The sequence below is a fragment of the Penicillium soppii genome (genome assembly GCF_028829465.1).
Source record: "Penicillium soppii strain IBT 18220 chromosome Unknown utg000001l, whole genome shotgun sequence".
NCBI classification, from domain to species: Eukaryota; Fungi; Ascomycota; class Eurotiomycetes; order Eurotiales; family Aspergillaceae; genus Penicillium; species Penicillium soppii.
Genome location: NW_026643231.1, coordinates 1,246,124 through 1,259,986, shown reverse-complemented (window position 1 = coordinate 1,259,986; position 13,863 = coordinate 1,246,124). Strand labels below are relative to the sequence as shown.

The window sequence follows — 13,863 nt, the reverse complement described above, 5'->3', positions numbered from 1 at the left end:
CAGCAAGCTATCCCAACTGCCCAAGTCAAAGAAACCGTGTTGCGTAATTATATCAGGCACCTGAAACAATTCGATCCATCATGCAGATCATGAACGCCCCACGACTCCTTCTTACGAACTGTGGACACTTTTAATCTTCAAATCGAACACGTCCAGAACATGCATGGCTGCATAGTAGTTATTGCGGGTATCGCGCAATCGAGAAAGACTACTTGTTTGTAGCGATCTCTGGTGGTTTCAGTATAGATCCAAGCTCACCACCAGCAAGGAGATAACAGAGTATATTCAATGTTTTCTCTACTCAAGTGCAGATGCTATGAAAACAGTACTGTAACACAAACCCTTGGACTGTACGCTTTCAAAGGGTGCCTGTGGCAATGGAATCTCGGGTTATACCGAAATACGCAGTGAATACCGAAACATCTTGGAATCGACTTCATTCCTCTTGTCATCTATCGAGACTGAGAACGAAGATTTCTCATTGTTGTACCTGGGTATTCATGCCAACTAGTAAAAAAGCAGCGCACCTGACCAAGGAAAGCAAACAAAGACAGGTGATGGAGCGGAAACTGAGTGTCAAAATACTATCTCTTTAGATAGGCATTGTCCAAGTCTCTCCATCGGAAGAACAGCTCTCAGAAGCCCTAGCTGGTATCTGTGGTGGCTACCTACGGACTCTCAGCAACTGACATATCTTCAATTTGCCTTATACAGGCACACTATATACAAGCCTAACTAAGTTCCAATACTATCTCGCTGACCACAGCATGGAGGAGGGCTCATATCTGAGATAGACGTAAATGAAATATCCAAGAGACTTTAGAGCGGCGATGTAACTGTAAGTAGTAAGCCGCCTAGCAAAGGGGGCCAGACTAAAAACAAGCTGAGCCTCAAACACCATCTGGGCAGCGGAGTAGCTTCAAAATCAGCTGATTGCGGTATTTTCCCAATCACCTGTGAGCCTACTAGTGTTTGACTATGCAGAACAAACCCATGGAGACTTGTCGATATGATCAGCAAGAGACCATGATCTCTAGCATCAACAGGCCCAAGTCCAAGCCAAGGTCGGTAGGACAGTATCCTAGCGGCAAAGGGCGAGACAGACGACGTCAAAATACGAGTTCAAGAGATGAGGAGAAAGGAAAAAAAAACAGATATATGATCTCAGAGGAAACGCCATCTATCTGTAGCTAGGGAAGGCGTAGCAAACATCCCCGGATGCATACGTATCTGTATTCAGCGGACACAAAGGCCCTGGGCTCAGTGTAGTTGTTTCAAGATTTCTTCCACTGAGCCTGCATTACCGTGTATGTCAAACAAATTACAAGAACTCTCATCATGCAGTAAACGAAAATCATTAGACCGACACAGATCTAGCCATCTCCCTTACAGCAAAACAAAACTACACCAGCCACATATCCAACGCTCAAACAATTACCGAGAAAAGCCACAGTGACGCACATCCGCAAGGTACCAACCTTCAAATTGCAAAGCGATTGATAAATCAATCAGATAATCAACCCCAGACCGTCCCGAAACAGCCCGAGCGGGCTCCGACCTTCTCCCCTCGAACCCCATACCCAATTCAAACCTCGGGTTCCCAGCAAAAGAGATTACCCCATAAGTGGAAGCGGGACAAGCGAACTTGTAGACTGGTTCTCGCCAGATTGTTTTCGGTATAGTACGGTTTCCGTGGTCAGATGACGTGCCGAGCATGTTTTGCCGAGAGGAATTTAGCCTGTGTGTCGGGATCGGGATCATATGAATGGATGTTCATGTTCTGGATAAGTAGTGTAGTTGTGTGGTTCACATGCTTCTAGTGAGGAAGGCGAGATGGTGACTATAATGTATGTTTCAGTTGGGATTTGGTAGCCTCGGAATAATCTTCGTCGGAGGATATTCCGAGTGCTCGCTAGATCTGTTTTGCGTGTCGTAGATCATTGTGGGTATTGCGGATCGACTGCCTCGGCACAACGAAAACTGTGTGTTTTTTAGTGTTTTCCGGGTATGAATTCTTCAATTGATGGGTGAGTCATTTGGACTATCCAAGGGATCTAGATAATTGCAATTAGGTTGTTTTTGGCCGAGTGGTGGGTGACGACCACAAATGGCCTTTTACCTGCATTCAGTTAGATCTGACAGTAAGCGGCTAAGGCAGCTTGACAATTCAAACTTAACAACATGAAGATAGAAACAGAGTTTGGAAATAATGAATTGTTCAATTGGCAAACATCAACACTGAGTTGCAATGAGTAAAATTGGTAGAAAAAGAAGCCGACAGGTCAACAAGGAGGTACGAAGTACACACTCCATAAATGTTACATCGAAACGCTAGTATAAAACAAAAAAAAAGACATCATAAGCCCGTCAACAGGCCAATAACAATCGAAGAGCAGCTACTTCCTCTGCAAGCTCTCCTTGGGTCCCATAACATCATCAAGGAAACCAGCCCAAAGCTCACGGAAAGCACCAGGCTGACCTTTCTCTTGACGTTTCATCTCCTCGCCAACACGGGAGCGACCCACAGCCTCAGTAAGCGAGAACGGGTCCAGATCGACAGCGTGGTTGTCAACAACCTCGCTCATCGCGCTGGCAGCGACGTCAGCGCCGCTGCCGGACACGGTGTAGATCTGTGGCTTCATGGGTGGGGCGGAGGGTGAGGCGTGGCCCCGGATTGAGGGGAGTTCGGGGAGGACCGGGACTTGAATGCCGCGGTGGAGAGTGGGAACGTCGAGGTCGGCCATGGAAGGCATGTAGACGAAGTCAACGGACGAGCTGTCGTTCAGGGCCTTCGAGGCGCGAGATGTGTTAAACTGGCGGGGGGAGGGGGAGCTGGGTTGTTGTTAGATTTGGATCTTGGTTGGGATGGATAGATGGGTATATGTAGACGGGATGATATGGGATACATACTCTGAGAAGGCACTGCCGTTGATTCTGCGCATAGCGATGCTGAAGGCACGGGATTGGAGGAGGTCATGGTTGGAGATGGCCTTTTCACTTCCGTTGGCGGGTTGAGCTGATTGCACGCCGGTGATGTGTAGGTTACGGCGAGCAGAGGGGGCAGCAGTAGGCTTGGAGACAGCACGAATAGCGCGGAGTGATGTACGAGGAGCAGACATGATGTAGATGTGTGGATGTATAGAGCTTTGAGCTATACTGGTCTGTGTGTTGGGGGGGGGGGAGGAAGGGGTTCAGGTAGAATCAAAAGAAGGCTGACAAGAAATAGGTCTGACAAAAAAAAAGTGGTATGACAGGACAGAGAACTTTATAGTTGAAACGGGTTGGGAGCTATGCACTTCAGGGCTTGGCGGTCTTGACCCGTTATCGATAGTTCTGTTGCACGTATGGAGTAGACGACGTCAACACTGGAAAAATATGGATCGTTATCTTTCTTTTTTTTTTTTGTATAGAACAACTTTAGAATATGATTCGTAGAGAGAAGAGATAGAAAAGATAAAGAAGAACCTTGGTTCCCCCCTGTTCTCTTTATATATTTCCAACTGGGAGAAGAGGGTTCCCTCAACACTTTCTCGTTCGGAGATCTACGGCGTAAGTACCGGGTACCCAGCCGTCGGGACTGTGAGCTACCCCGTATCCACCAGAACAAGGAGTGACAAGATGTACCCGGTACATCATTTCCCCCGGGCATAATACTGTACAGTTGTAGTTAAATCGACCCAAGTGACTCCGGACGGAGTAACAAATGTACAATTGAGCATGATGACATGCCCCCTCAGTCCTCTCCTGAAACTTGGTGATCATTACCTTCTTGGCAGTAGATCATCCAATTGAATATTCACCATCACAGGCATTAGCCATTATTGGTGTACTTTCCCGTTATCCGTAGCCCTATTCCGTACTGCTACCCTCCTTTACATACATGTAAGTTACTTTTCCCCTCCTCTATGTACCTAATTCTCCTAGGGAAACTGAGTTCGGACCCGGAGACTGCGAAACGTCCACGGGTTGTGCATAAGATTACAATATTTTGATTGTGAGTGGCCTGAGTGGGCCTCCTTTCGGAAGTCGGTCAACACGTCAGTTATTTGCGCCATCCACGCATGAATTTTGGGGCATGCCGATCATAGAATTTGTTGAGGTCTTGGATTATTCTTAGATTTCTAAGTCATGGGATCTCTCAAGGAGCAGCTATTCCCCACAAAAGGGTGGAGCGGTGAACACCGGAGTTGGGTCCGCCTTCCGATCTTCTATTATTCTCTACTCTACACGGTATACATCGTCACCTATATACGTACATTCAATATGCACGTACATATTGGTTTGTACACACATTAGATTGCCACACTTTGTATGGTGCTACGTGTCCATTTGTAAATCATTTCATGCTTGAAAATCTTGTTCGCAACCCCGCAATCTCTCTGCGGAAGCTCCGGATCGAAATCGAGATCAGCAGACCTTAACACGGCTGTGCTAACTATTGTGGCTAAAGGGGGGCATTTGATAGCTGTAAGGGCCTAGCTGTTAATCAATCTTGGCATTCTGTTCCCCTGAATTCTTCCTGCAGAATCTAGGGATAGGAGTATCGTTTCGGGGAAATTTGTTTTGGTTGAGCTCTACTCCGTACTCCGTACAATATTGTCCACTGGCAAACCTAGGAAAGGGTCGCTTATTGTTGCTGTAATCAATATCAAGGTACCTTCTACATGCATACGCGGTATGCGGTATATCTTGATGTGTTAATTTCTATTGGAGTAGCAAAACAGCTCACATGCTATGCTTTATGCGACCAATGATCAATGCAACCCCAACCAATATCTCGTCTTTCCATAAAGTATCCCGTACTCCTACACTTAAAGTTTCGATCCCGTTCTCCGTCCTTTAGCTATGGTCCGAGCGTACGGGTGCACGCGCGATGCTGGAACCAGGTGGTCGACATCCCCAGTGTGGACAAGATCAGGCGTCGCCTCCGCCAGGGATGTAATGCCAACATTGCGCATCGAAGTCTCCAATTCATCTTGCATGACTGCGTGGATTTAGCAAAGCACAGTACCCTAAACTGTACAGCCGGGCAACTTACTATCAATCAAATGCTCGACACCCTCCTGGCCATAATTCGTAGCAAAGAGCATACTCCTCCCCATACCAACAGCAGTCGCACCAAGACAAACCGCCTTGAGGATATCAGTCCCGCGACGAATCCCACTATCAACATAAACCTCCAAGTGGTCGAATACCTCCGGACACCGGCGGTGAATCTCCAACAGGGTGATAATCGACGGCGGACTGGTATCCAAATTGCGACCGCCGTGGTTACTGAGCAGGATTCCATCAAGCCCCGCTTTCATCGCGAGCAGCGCGTCGTCCGCTGACATCACACCTTTCAAACACACCGGTTTGTGCGTGTGCTGTTTCACCCATTTCAAATCCTCCCACGTCAGCCCGGGATCGATGAATCCCGCCATGACGCGGCCAAGCCCGCCTCCTTTCTTGTCGTTTTGAGCTTTGGACGGCGACATGGGCACGGAGAGGCTTTCGTCTGCTTTGACACGCTCGTCTGCCTCGCGCTTGCCGGGCCATGCGGCGTCAACCGTTACGAAAATCGCTTTAATGTTCGGGTTTGCGGAACATTGGCGCAGTAGCGCCGCAGACTTCTCCCGGTCCCGGTTGACGTATAGTTGGAAGAAGAAGTCTGCCGTTGGTGCCGCTGTGCGCAGTTCCTCCATCGTGTACGATGAGTTATTTGAAATCTATCCAGTCAGTTTGGGGATTAGGAACGAGTTGGGAATCCTTACACCTTGCATTATGCCTTTGCTCGCACAGGCTCTGGCGATGGCACACTCTCCGTCCGGATGGATGAGCTTCGCCATTGCAGCTGGGCTGACAAACAGAGGGAGATTGTAGCTCCCGCCGAGGATATTTGTTCGAGCATCGACTGACCGGACATTTTTGAGAACCCGCGGCCGGAACCATATCCGGTCGAAGCATGTTTTATTGGCATCGCGCGTTAGTAGATCTGTAGCTGCGCTGGAGTAAAACGCCCATGTCTTCTTGCTCGCCGTCTTTGAGGCTACTATCTCGAAATCGTGCGAGTTGATCAGGGTGTGGAGTGGTGCTTTCTCGTTGTCGTGCATCACCTTGGGGCTTTCATTTGGCGGTGGCTTGGCCCAGTCGGCATCGATTGTAGATTCATCGAGGACACCCTTGAATTTCTTTGCATCGAGATTGTTCTTCATAACGCTTGGTGCATGAACTTCTGAGTAGGCTTTTGTTGCATCACCGCCCGCATACTTCAAGATAACTGATGCGGAGATAGTTAGATATTGCTTTGATGAAACCTGCTCGAATGCGTACTTGCTGATCCGCCTGGATGTTCTTCAAGAAAGTCAGTCACATCCCAGACTTGGTTGTCGACTACAACCCAGCAATCCTCGGGCGTTTTGTGCTCTGATATCTGTTGTGTAGATAACAGCCTTTGTTTTGCCATTTTGGGATCGTGTGAGATCGTGTGAGATCGTCGAATTATGGCGTCAGCAATTGATTATATACAGCACCACCCCAGAGCGTTTAATGTAGACCAGGAATCGTCAATGTTGGGGATCAAGGAGGTAAAGCAGCCATCCACGATAAGTTAAATACTCAGCAGGGGTCCGGGCGGAGAAGACCTTCGGTAATGTCCCCGGACTTACCCCAGATGGCACGGCCCAAGACCTTCGACTTCCAGAAACATTTTGCTATACAATCTCCCATGACTGATTGGTTATATTCTTATTTTGTTGGCACTGACATTGCCCGATATTGCATAGATGCCATGTCCATGACAATCTCAGCAGATCAGCTAGTTGTTGTTTAGAAGATCAGGACGACATAAACCGCCTAAACAAGATGCCAATCTTCAATTGCGCTGGTACCGCGCCGATCAGTTGCATCAATCCAAACCCTGAAGTGTCACGAATCGGCGTTGCACCGACTGGACTGCGGATTTCTCTCCGTTGCGGGTCTCTAATGGCGCCCTATTTCTGAGGCATCAACATCTAATCAGCCACATGCCTCAGCCCTGGTGTGGCTCATCCGTTCCGACCGTGAGTCAACACAAAATATTTGTCGAAATTGAAGCGATTTATCGACAACGAAACAGCAAGAGCTTTGGATTGACTGATCTAATGCAAAAGTTTGCTACTTGGGGCAGTGTTTGGAAACATCTTGGCCGCAATATTGCCTCAACTGTGAGAGTTAAGGGGATTGATAGATCTGTCTCTTTAGGTTGGTTTCGAGTTCCAGAATATAGATAGTTCGATTATGCAAAGCAATGTGTTGATCCAGAATCCGAGCTGATCAAATTTCCAGGCGCTAATAATAGACCTGATTCGGTTTGGTTATCTGCTGCTCATCCAGTATCTACTCAAAGTTGCAGGCCTTTCTCCACAAGAAGACAAAACTCCTTATCAAACATGGCTGAATCTGAATCTAAACCTCTCCGATATGTCGATGTATGATTGTCCACTTTGCAGCCTTTCAATATGTTCTAGTCCAGTGACTAATTAGAATATCAGATCGGTATCAACCTAAGTGACCCCATGTTCCGTGGTCACTACCATGGCAAACAGTCCCACGAAGACGATTCAGACGATGTTATCCAGCGCGCCAAAGATGTTGGATGTTCCAAATTTATGGTAACAGGCTCCGATCTCGAAGAATCAAAGCATGCCGTGCAAATCGCCAGCAAATACCGTAAGCGCGTTTCCAGAAATCCCCCTAAGACTCTATTAACACGCTCTTACAGCTGGTTTCTGCTATGCAACCGTTGGTGTGCATCCATGCCAAGCAAAACTCTTTGACGAATACCCTGGTGGCCCATCAAAAATGCTAGAGGAGCTCCGCGTTCTAGCGACAGAATCACAGCAAGCCGGTCACGCTGTTGCCTTCGGTGAAATTGGTCTGGACTACGACCGTCTGTTTTTGAGTCCTAAAGAGCCCCAGCTCAAGTATTTCGAAGCCCAACTAGATCTGGCTGTCGAGATTCAAATGCCACTCTTCCTCCATTCTCGCGCTGCAAGCGAGGACTTCGAAAGGCTTCTTGCTCCTAGACTTGCTAAGCTTCCGAAGCGCGGGCTTGTGCATAGCTTCACGGGGACAATGGAAGAGATGAATCGGATGGTTGCGTTAGGTTTGGACGTTGGCGTTAACGGGTGCAGTATGAAGACTGAGGAGAATTTGGAAGTTGTCAAAGCTATTCCGCTTGACAGGCTTCAAATTGAAACTGACGGCCCTTGGGTATGTACTTTCGCCAGACTAGCTGTGCATCGGCTGACTCTTTCTAGTGTGAAATTCGTCCTTCTCATGCGTCCGCGAAGCACCTCAACGGCGCACCTGATCTACCCAAGGCGGTTAAGAAGGAGAAATGGCAAAAGGGATGTATGGTGAAGGGACGCAATGAGCCCGTTGCTATCGCTCGCGTTGCTCATGTTATTGCTAGCGTGAAGGGTATTACTGTAGAGGAAGTTTGCGAAGCGTAAGATTCCACCACCGTCCGCTGTTTGGCTATGCTAACTATCTTCTTCTACGACAGTGCTTGGAATAACTCGATCAGGATGTTTGGACTGGGCGAAGAGTCGCCATGATTCGAGATTAGCTAGACTAGAATCTGAGTTTATTGCCAAACTCACTGGCAAACGATTTGCAAGTACACCCATTAGACAATATTGGCATGTTTGTTCTTCGATCATGCGTGAGAAGCGATCAAACGGAGTACTTTCTGTTTGTGAGGTGCCCAAAATATCTTAAGACGTGAAAAAAAGTACGCGCAAATTGATTGACCGAGGCATGCAAACAGACTGAACTGGAAATATGTTTCTCACATTATGAAATAATCATGATTCCAAGAATAATTCTTGCACAACAGTGGCTTTTTCTTTTTCTCTAGACAATGCAACGATCCCAGCCCGATGAAATCAAGCATTATGCTATATGACAATTGAAGTCTCACACAATGAACCTAAAACCCATCCAACATCAATATATCTGCATCATGGGTCTCCATTTTCCCTCGAGAATACGAGCCAGTCACAAGTCCGTCCCCATATTTTGCCAGTCCCCTGTAGTTCGATAACAGCATATTCTCATCATCAATCTCAGCAGTCTGAGAAGATAAAGCTGCGGAGAACAATGTATCAAGAGATGTTTGGGTTGATTCACCAATGTCTGTGAAACTCGTCTCACTGCAATCGTCCAAAAGCTGACCCTCGGACTCAGTTTGGCAGCTGGAATGACTGAAAATACTCGCAAAGTTGACTTCACTCTCCTCGCTTTGCCGAATTTGGTAGTTGGGACATGTACCAGACAAGCTGTTAAGGTTCTGCTGATCCAGAAACCAAGGACATGCAGTATCCTGTGGCGGATCCATATTTCTGTCCGATGGAGTAGTAGGAAACTTCAATGACTTTCTTTGGAGGGGCTTCGACTTGCGTGTATTTTCCTGGGCTATACGCCAAAGTCGAAAATGGATGGCAGCCCTTAAACTTGCTACTTGGGGGCTTGTCGCGGGGTAACTAACGTACGAGGGAGGAGACAGTAGAAGATTTGGCAATTTGTCCTCGATGGAGCGGCTCTGGCTTCCATTGAGCATGATCGAGATTGCTTTTGTGATAATTGGGATAGTAACTCCTCGTTGATTGATTGTCTAAACAACATCAGTACTATGAGCGCAGGCACGGATGAAAGAAATAATTACCTCTCGATGCCCAGCGTTAAACGCTGCAGGGGCTATATCTGGAAGACATTTGAGTGTTGCATCCTTGAAGATGCGAGTTTTGGGGTCCTTTATTGGGTTGGAGATAACCAGCATTCGCATGCCGAGCTCGAAGAGTTGAAAAAAGTCATCACAGGATGGGTTTGGCCTGCTCCCCGATGTATGAAAGATATGGGATTCGAGCGATTGAGAAAGTGTCTCGTGGTGCATTGTATCGAGCCAAATATTTCCAGGCATCGAGGATGAGATTTCTGGCTGCAATGTCGCCTCGGCGCTTGATTCAAAGGTAAGAAGATCTGGCAAATTTCTTTGGGAAATTCCAAACCCATAGTCGACAAAGTCTTGGGTTTGTATCATGTTCTCATCCTGAAGGCAATACTCCAGAGAGACATTAATTGAGACCAAAGTAGCCGACAGCACATCCGGAGGTGGGCACACATCTGGGGGATTTGCCATCACAATAGGCAAATTCCAACCCCTTTTATGGCTTTGTGTCTTATGCTCTCTTCGTAAGACAAGTTTGAGACACTGGGTTCCTGAAGTATCAATCCCCCCGCCATGTTCAACGTTGAGTCCAGCCGAGAATCCGAGGTCCGACCAAACCTAAAAGATGAAGAAATCAGTACAAGATCATAGTAGACATCTCATAGACATACTTTCAGCCCACAAAGCTTGTTTTCCAGCTCAGAAACGAATGTGTTGACTGTGTCCTTCAGCGTCCAGTCACTGTTGAAGAAGAAGCGCAGTTCCATCTCTGGTGCCTCTGTGACCCAAATACCTTCAAAATCAGACGGTTGGGAGAGGCTTTCTTGTCTTTCTATCTTACTGTTGGTCTGTAATTGATTGAAGTGAGCTGTTGCGGTGATGTGAAGCTGCAGCTTTGAGCCCCGGATTCGGAGGGTGGCTCGACCCAAGTCGAGTTGCGTCATTGGGGAGATATCTCATCGCCAAATCATCGCATAGTTGGCTTCCAAATCATAGTTGTCAATTGAGTAAAAGTTCGTGGTGTCTTGGGATGACTGGAGAACGAAATGGGGAATTCACATGATTCAAGACTCAGCCCCTATAGTTTCGTGCGCACATGACTTTCCATTCATTATATGAGTCTAGAACGGCAAGTCTTTTCTATTACAAGATCTCCGTTTAAAAACTCGATTGATATTCCATTCTGATCTCCTGCATTCACGAGGCTTCTCACTAGCTGCTCTCATTGTCTTGTCCGACTCTCGAGCAGATCCCCCAAAGCTCTTGATGATATCAGCATATATTTTATGTCTAGAAAAGAGCGCAGTATGAAGCAGTGGCATGAATCTATAGACAAGAATAGATTTCGAATAAAGAATCCTTGGGTTGGATAGGCTTGTTCAGAACGTCATCAAGCTGGATGAATAGTATTTCTACGAGTAGACCATACCCAAGCCTATGTATATACACCTCTGTTTGCATATAGATCTGTATGTGATTCTTGCATATGCTGACGTAAGGAAGTGTCCATATAATATTTCTTGAAGGGATCCATTTTGACAGAATCCTCTGCCTAGCAGAGTGACCGCGGTCACTGGGACACTGCTTGCGGTGCTTTCCCACGGTGGGTGTGCTCAACTGGCTGGTCCCCGGCTCGAAGCTCTTAAAAGAGGCTTCACCACCTTTTTGTTCCCCCCCTCCTCCTTGTACAGAAAAATTTGATTGTTCTCACTTCTTTAACATATTTTCATACCCTGAAGTCACAGTAGTAGAGCCTTTACGACCCACCTAGCTATTCTGATGTCTTGGCTTAGTGGGTCATGAAGGTGAGCGTTAGTCTAATCTAGAGGTGGGGACAACATTGCTAGTATTTGCTTCTTCTTCTCTTTTTACTACTATCATTCTTTATTCTTGATTCCGAGGGGGAATATTGGAGGTCTCTTGTTATGGCGGAATGTAGAAAAAATGGCACTTAGTTGCTGGATTTTGGCAGGTGAAACTGTTTTTTGAGGTAGGAACTATATTTGCCTAATCGGGAATACCTCGATGCATCACTTTGGAAGTCTTCGTTCCTTATTAAACATGGTAATTACACAAAGATAGCGCCCAACCTAGCCGCTTCAAAGAATGAGCTTATACACGACATGATCCGCAGCGGAGAGTTATCTGTAACGCAAAGTCTCTTCACCGATAAAGATGCACGCTGACGAAATGTCGACTCTTGTTTGTGGCCTAACTTGCTATACTCGAGTACGCCATTTTTCTATGGCTAACACCCTGCCTGAAACACAACCACTAGCGTACGGCTATCCTCTGACTGAAGCAATCTTCAATCGAACATTTGCACAAATAATTTCATCGCCACTACCATTCCCAACAAGCTTCCATCTCGTCTCGGTTTCTCCGCAGGAAGTGCGCCGTCAAGATCAAAGGTATAATCCATGGTCCATTCGCTGAATGTCTGCACAGGACATTCCATGCTCTCCCCACAAACAGCTTCTTTCAGAATTGGAGCCCGATGTCCTAAAAGGCCATCCATATTAAGGTTGACCTGGTCAACTTCTTGATCGTTGGTTCCAGTCATGATAGTATTCACGAATGTTCCCCTACCATGCCGTTCGAAAATGTCAAAAAGGAAGCGAAGGAAAAACCTTGACCAACGCACATGCGCATACGTTATTCCAAGCTTTTTGCTTGGATTTCTCTAGGCAAATTGACACAAATTCATTGTAAGGTGGAATAAGAGACTTACAAAGCCCACTCCTGCTCTCAATGCAGCCACTGCTTGAACCAATACACTGCCGCATTCTTCGCCCTCTCCAACCCCTTCATCTCAGCCCCATTCGCTCGATTCCCCCTAACAGCAAACGCGTGCTCTAAGCCATGGAAATACTGATAATCATAGTCCACCCCCAGCGAGGGGATAATGCGATTGCTGAACTCTTTCAGCTCGAGCGTGAACACAGTATCGATATCTGGCGCCATTATCTGTATTGGCACGCCAATCTCCTGGATCTCTTCCTTTGTGAGCCAAGATGGGTGCGCAGTCGATATGCAGTCCACCAATCCATTATTTGCTTTGGCACCCAGACGAAATACTGCCCAGCCGCCGTAGCAGAACCCAATCGCCGCGACGCGCTTGTACTGTGCGCGCAGGGCTTTGGCACAGGCGAAGATCTCAGGCTCTCGTATGTCCTTGCTATTGCGAGCTGTCATATTAGGAAGATCGAGGGGTCCCCATTCCGAGGGTTCTTTGCAGAGAATGTCGGAGGGGAGGACCAAGCCTCCGAAACTGGAGATACTGGTAAATAACCTTATCGTGAGTAGAAAGCACGATTCTGCTTACAAGTCTGGGACATAGACAGTAGCGTCGGCCTCTTCGGAGTATGCGTCTGCTAGTAATCGGATATTGCGAAATGTCTAGCCGAACAGGTCGTGGATGACGAGGATGGCAACCTCGCTGTTGGAGCCTGTCACGTACGCTGCATTGTCCGAGAGAGTCGTTTCGCGACCCTTAGACTCTCCTTTCCACTTAAAGCCTTTTGTACAGCAATTGCTCATGTTGCTTCCTTCTTGCAAGACAGTATTTGCTCTTCGCACTAAAAGAAGCGTTCTACGAGCCAGAGATTAGCCAGATCGCCAGATTCCCCCACCCTGTTTGAACACTCTACCTATAACATAACACACACACTAACGGTAGTTTACAGTGACTCATAGTATATTATAGCCTAATACGTTTTATACAACGATATCTTTAGGCAGGGGTTGTGTTCACAGTAACCTTATATGGCCTAGCGTTGTTTCGAGTAACGGGCTGAGAAACAAAGCGTGAGTGACCGGGGGTAATCTGCTTTCGAAAACTACTCTATGAGAAATCACAGACAAATTAGAACAGGCAATCGGTGATTTGATTTAGTTAGGTGGTGGTAGGGGTGGTGAGCTTTTATAAAACTCACTCTAAGGTAAAACAATTACTTCATCACTTTAATCACTTTAATCACATTGATATGATTTGATTAACATCTGACTCGTTACATTACTTTACCTATATGCAGGTAGTATTTCATATGCACCTACCTACGTTGTACATACATACATCTTTGTATGTGGTGTACAAGAGCTGTTGTTATCGCTTATCGGATCAAAGCCTTATCAGTAATCTCACGTGCGGCTTCATTCAGGTGGCCTGAAAG

The 13,863-nt window shown here is 46.9% G+C and overlaps 6 protein-coding genes across 6 annotated transcripts; 1 reads left to right on the top strand and 5 right to left on the bottom strand.

Moving 5' to 3' along the window:
- Positions 1-2,396: 2,396 nt before the first annotated feature.
- On the bottom strand, positions 2,397-3,119 carry N7529_000472 (uncharacterized protein; the record flags this gene model as incomplete). The annotated part of the gene is made up of 2 exons (XM_057236003.1): positions 2,397-2,832; positions 2,911-3,119. The coding sequence occupies 2 exons, from the start codon at positions 3,117-3,119 to the stop codon at positions 2,397-2,399; spliced, it is 645 nt and encodes a 214-aa protein (XP_057102806.1).
- Positions 3,120-4,811: 1,692 nt separating this feature from the next.
- On the bottom strand, positions 4,812-6,445 carry N7529_000471 (FMN-dependent alpha-hydroxy acid dehydrogenase; the record flags this gene model as incomplete). Its single annotated transcript, XM_057236002.1, has 4 exons — positions 4,812-4,984; positions 5,039-5,708; positions 5,754-6,259; positions 6,313-6,445. 4 exons carry the CDS (start codon positions 6,443-6,445, stop codon positions 4,812-4,814), a joined length of 1,482 nt encoding a protein of 493 aa, XP_057102805.1.
- Positions 6,446-7,409: 964 nt separating this feature from the next.
- N7529_000470 (3'-5'-exodeoxyribonuclease) lies at positions 7,410-8,579 on the top strand (the record flags this gene model as incomplete). The annotated part of the gene is made up of 5 exons (XM_057236001.1): positions 7,410-7,448; positions 7,512-7,689; positions 7,742-8,232; positions 8,280-8,470; positions 8,528-8,579. The coding sequence occupies 5 exons, from the start codon at positions 7,410-7,412 to the stop codon at positions 8,577-8,579; spliced, it is 951 nt and encodes a 316-aa protein (XP_057102804.1).
- A 374-nt stretch (positions 8,580-8,953) lies between these two features.
- On the bottom strand, positions 8,954-10,635 carry N7529_000469 (uncharacterized protein; the record flags this gene model as incomplete). Its single annotated transcript, XM_057236000.1, has 3 exons — positions 8,954-9,637; positions 9,689-10,309; positions 10,363-10,635. The coding sequence occupies 3 exons, from the start codon at positions 10,633-10,635 to the stop codon at positions 8,954-8,956; spliced, it is 1,578 nt and encodes a 525-aa protein (XP_057102803.1).
- Positions 10,636-11,999: 1,364 nt separating this feature from the next.
- Positions 12,000-12,254, bottom strand: N7529_000468 (uncharacterized protein; the record flags this gene model as incomplete). Its single annotated transcript, XM_057235999.1, has 1 exon — positions 12,000-12,254. The coding sequence occupies one exon, from the start codon at positions 12,252-12,254 to the stop codon at positions 12,000-12,002; it is 255 nt and encodes an 84-aa protein (XP_057102802.1).
- Positions 12,255-12,439: 185 nt separating this feature from the next.
- Positions 12,440-12,886, bottom strand: N7529_000467 (dienelactone hydrolase family protein; the record flags this gene model as incomplete). Its single annotated transcript, XM_057235998.1, has 1 exon — positions 12,440-12,886. The coding sequence occupies one exon, from the start codon at positions 12,884-12,886 to the stop codon at positions 12,440-12,442; it is 447 nt and encodes a 148-aa protein (XP_057102801.1).
- Between the last annotated feature and the right edge of the window lie 977 nt (positions 12,887-13,863).